General features: G+C 53.8%; 2 protein-coding genes across 2 annotated transcripts in view; one reads left to right on the top strand and one right to left on the bottom strand.

The window, feature by feature from the left end:
• The window catches only part of PSMB9 (proteasome subunit beta 9), a 5,484-nt gene extending 5,206 nt beyond the window's left edge, over positions 1 to 278 (bottom strand). The window contains exon 1 of the mRNA XM_006769179.2: positions 274 to 278. Within this exon, the coding sequence (XP_006769242.2) occupies positions 274 to 278 (5 nt within the window). The remainder of the gene's footprint in view (positions 1 to 273) is intronic.
• The window catches only part of TAP1 (transporter 1, ATP-binding cassette, sub-family B (MDR/TAP)), an 11,303-nt gene continuing 7,394 nt past the window's right edge, over positions 7 to 3,915 (top strand). Inside the window, exons 1-7 of the mRNA XM_006769161.2 lie at positions 7 to 61; positions 441 to 555; positions 686 to 816; positions 1,728 to 1,933; positions 2,361 to 2,558; positions 3,364 to 3,492; positions 3,641 to 3,829. Of these exons, the coding sequence (XP_006769224.2) occupies positions 446 to 555; positions 686 to 816; positions 1,728 to 1,933; positions 2,361 to 2,558; positions 3,364 to 3,492; positions 3,641 to 3,829 (963 nt within the window). The 5' untranslated portion in view covers positions 7 to 61; positions 441 to 445. The remainder of the gene's footprint in view (positions 62 to 440; positions 556 to 685; positions 817 to 1,727; positions 1,934 to 2,360; positions 2,559 to 3,363; positions 3,493 to 3,640; positions 3,830 to 3,915) is intronic.

Below are 3,915 nucleotides of genomic sequence, written 5' to 3' on the forward strand. Positions count from 1 at the left end.
CTGGGCTCAGAGATCCGCCGCCTCCCGCTCGTTCTGGGCCTGCTGATCCTCTCCTGTCTCGGTAAGGGGTTCGGGGGAGAGGGGCTGACGCTAGGGGACTGGGTGGGAGTCCAGAGGCATGGTGGTCGGTTAGTGAGTTCCGGGGATGGGGATCAGGGGAAGGCGACCCAGCGCGGGTCTTGAGGAGACCACCCCGGACTGGGTGGGAGTCCGGAGTCAGGACAGGAGTGCCCCTCCAGGCACTGCCCCCCTTCCCGCGCCCGGGCATCTTACTCCATCACCTCTAGGCTGCCTCCCAATTCAACTCCCAAGAGCCCTGTGGGGCCGCAGGGCTGAGTTCCAGGGCAGTTCTGCCCGGCCCTGCAGGGTGTTGGCGAGGCGGAGCAGGCTGCCCGGCTTAGACTAGATACTTGTGGCCGACGCCTCTCGCTTTTCCCCAGGTGAGATGGCCATTCCATTCTTCACCGGCCGCCTCACCGACTGGATCCTACAAGACGGAACGGCCACTGCCTTCACTCGGAACATAGCGCTCATGTCCATCCTCACCATAGCCAGGTCTGCGGCCCCCGGTGGAAGGCTGAGGGGGGGGGGCTGAAAAGGAGGGATTGGCAGTTGGGGTGCCCTCTGAAGTGCACTTCTGCGGGGACCTCCTCTCTGCCCCCTGAGCACACCCTCCTCTCTCTAGTGCAATGCTGGAGTTCATGGGCGACGGCATCTACAACAGCACCATGGGCCGCGTGCACAGCCGCCTGCAGGGCCAGGTGCTCCGGGCTGTCCTGCGCCAGGAAACAGAGTTTTTCCAACAGAACCAAACAGGTTTCTCCTGAAACTCCTTCATTATTTATCCACCTGCTGAGTATCCCCCTCGCCCCCTTTACTTATAACCTTGGTCCTCTCTCACACAGACATGGGCATTTCGTATTCTTGGTATACCCCCAGAGCTAAATATTGCACTCACCTTCAGAAAAACCTAGTTTTCCACCCCAGGTTTTAACATAAATTTATCCCCACCTGTGTGTTTAGGGAGAATTGCAAACCTGGAAATTGTGAGATCACAGAGTCCAAGTGTCTCATTTTACAGAGAAGGAAAGTGAGGCCGAGGCCCTACATGCTGACACACGCGTGGTCACATGTAGATAGTGATGAACGTGGGGACAGAACCCATCTCCGGACTTCCAGTCCAGTGCTTGGCAGAAACCTAACGGGGCGCCGGAACCAGAATCCTTAGCATGAAGGAGAAATGAAGTCTCTTTCCTGCTAGTAAAACAGGAGGCTCAATACGGAGCAAGGAAGAGAGAACCAGAGGCCCATGTGGTCTTACTCAGTTCACATGCTAGAAGCCATTGACATCACAGTCTCCTGGACCGCTTTCAGCATGACCCTGCCTTTTTCTCCAGCTCTGTTACACGCCCAGCATAGGCTGTCCTGCCCATGTGTGCGGCATGGGGTATACAAGAACTTTACGGAACAGAAGTCTGCCAGAGAAGTGCCAGTTTACATGGGTGTCAATTTATTGTAGTTAAAATGAAGGCTTTTGGCCAGACTTTGCTGTTCTAACACCTTCTCCCTGCATTGAGATCCCAGAACTTCCCTGTATCCCTCCCCTCATTTCCCCAACATCCTTAGAACACCACGTTGACACCCCTCCCTCTGGCACCCAGGCCACTGCTAGTCCCTCCCATCCCTCTGAGACCCTCACTCCACTTTCTCTTCCCCAACCTCCGCAGGTGCCATCACATCCCGGGTAACAGAAGACACGGCCACCCTGAGTGAGTCCGTGAGTGAGCAGCTGAGCCTGTTGCTGTGGTACCTGGTGCGGGGGCTGTGTCTCTTGGGGCTCATGCTCTGGGGGTCACCGTCCCTCACCCTGGTCACCCTGGTCGCCCTGCCTCTGCTTTTCCTCCTGCCTAAGAAGCTGGGGAAATGGCGCCAGGTATGTCCAGGGAGTTACCTCAACCTACACAGATGCTCATCTCCTACCTTGGTAGACTCAGTTTCTCTCGGCTTTCTTCCTGGTACCTCCATGGTTCTCCATTTTCATGGACTCCCTGCCCTGTAGTCCGTGTTCCCAGACTCAGTGGGAGTGCTGATCTTCACATTCTCTGTATCTACTCTTCTAACTCCTGCCCACAATCTATCTTTAAGGTTATGATCACCAATCTCAAGACTATGATCCCCTACCACCCTCCCAAGTAATTTTCTTCTCTGGATCTCTTTCCAGAGGGTAGAGCTGTGTCCCTTTCTCTTCTCCCCTGTCCCTCTGCCTCTTCTCACCTTTAATCTCCAACCAGGTTACTTAGGCACAAGTATCCCTATGGTTTGCCAACCCTGTGTGACATCTCTTGTCTATGTCTCCACAGGTGCTGGCAGCAAAGGTGCAGGAATCTCTGGCAAAGTCCAGCCAGGTGGCCATTGAGGTTTTATCAGCCATGCCTACAGTCCGGAGCTTTGCCAATGAGGAGGGTGAGGCCCAGAAGTTCAGGCAGAAACAGCAGGAAATGAATATACTCAACCAGAAGGAGGCCGTGGCCTATGCAGTCGACCTCTGGACTTCCAGTGTGAGCACCCGGAGATGAATGCCCATTCCCTTGTCCCCGAGGTGCCTTGGCTCCAGCCTCTTCCCCTTGACCCTGCTCCACACTCCTCCCCCACTGGACAATGCTTGGTTCAGTGTTCTCATCCTCTCACTCTGAGGCTCAGTCACCCTACTCAGGGCTCCCTCTTTTTAGGCTAGATGGCTTCCTTTCACTGCAGTACACAAACCTACCCAATCCAATTCTCCTTTTAGGAAGATGCCATGTCTTCCAGTCCCAGGACCTTCCTTCTCTTCTCAGGGCATGTGCAGTGAGCCCGCCTCATGCTGGGACTGTGTGGGTGTGCTAGTGAGAGTCATGAGAGTGCAGAAACCAAGTATAGGGGGCAGGGCATCTATGATGTACTTGAAAGAGAACTAGACCAGCAATCACAAGTTCCTGGCTTGGTGATGCCATTTACTAACTCTGTGACCATGGCCTAGTAACACTCCTTCTCTGACATGGTTTCCTCATTTTGAAAAATGGGAGTGATATAACCTTGTTTGTAGGGCTCTTGATATGAATGCTAGATTACTTTACATTCATGAAAGCCTTTTGTGAAGAGCAAATTGCTCCCCAACAAGGTGATAATGGTGATGTGATGTGATGACCTCCACATGTGTCATTGAGTAAGACTCCATGGGCCTCGTGGTTCATTCTTTTTACTTATTGAGCCTCCTGCTGTTACAGGGGGAAAGGGACTTTATATCTCCTCAATGCTAAGGATTCTGGTTCTCTGTACCCTGTTAGATTTCTACCACGATTCCTTTTCTCTGTGGTCTCTCCACAGATCTCGGGGATGCTGCTGAAGGTGGGAATCCTATACACCGGCGGGAAGCTGGTGACCAGTGGGGCTGTGAGCAGTGGGAACCTTGTCATGTTTGTTCTCTACCAGATCCAGTTCACCACAGCTGTTCAGGTGAGTTCCTGCCAGTTTCACTCCTCCTTTCCCCATCCTGTCACCATCCCTGTCATTTTCCTTCCATTCTTTACCTTTCTCATGTCACATGACCTGGCAAGCAGATTAGGCGCCCCTCCCGAGCTCACTATCCATTCCTCCCGTCCAGGTACTGCTTTCCACCTACCCCAGGGTGCAGAAGGCTGTGGGCTCCTCAGAGAAAATATTTGAGTACCTGGATCGGATCCCTTGCTGCCCAGCCAGTGGTGTGTTGACTCCTTCGGACTTGGAGGGCCTTGTTCAGTTCCAAGATGTCTCCTTCGCCTACCCCAACCGTCCAGATGCCCCAGTGCTGCAGGTGCACCTCCCAGCCCACCACATGCTCCCACTCTTCCACCCTAACTTTCTCCTCATTCAGCCTGCTTAGCCCCAGGCACAGGCAGC

The sequence above is a fragment of the Myotis davidii genome, unplaced genomic scaffold (assembly GCF_000327345.1).
Source record: "Myotis davidii unplaced genomic scaffold, ASM32734v1 scaffold4, whole genome shotgun sequence".
NCBI classification, from domain to species: domain Eukaryota; kingdom Metazoa; phylum Chordata; class Mammalia; order Chiroptera; family Vespertilionidae; genus Myotis; species Myotis davidii.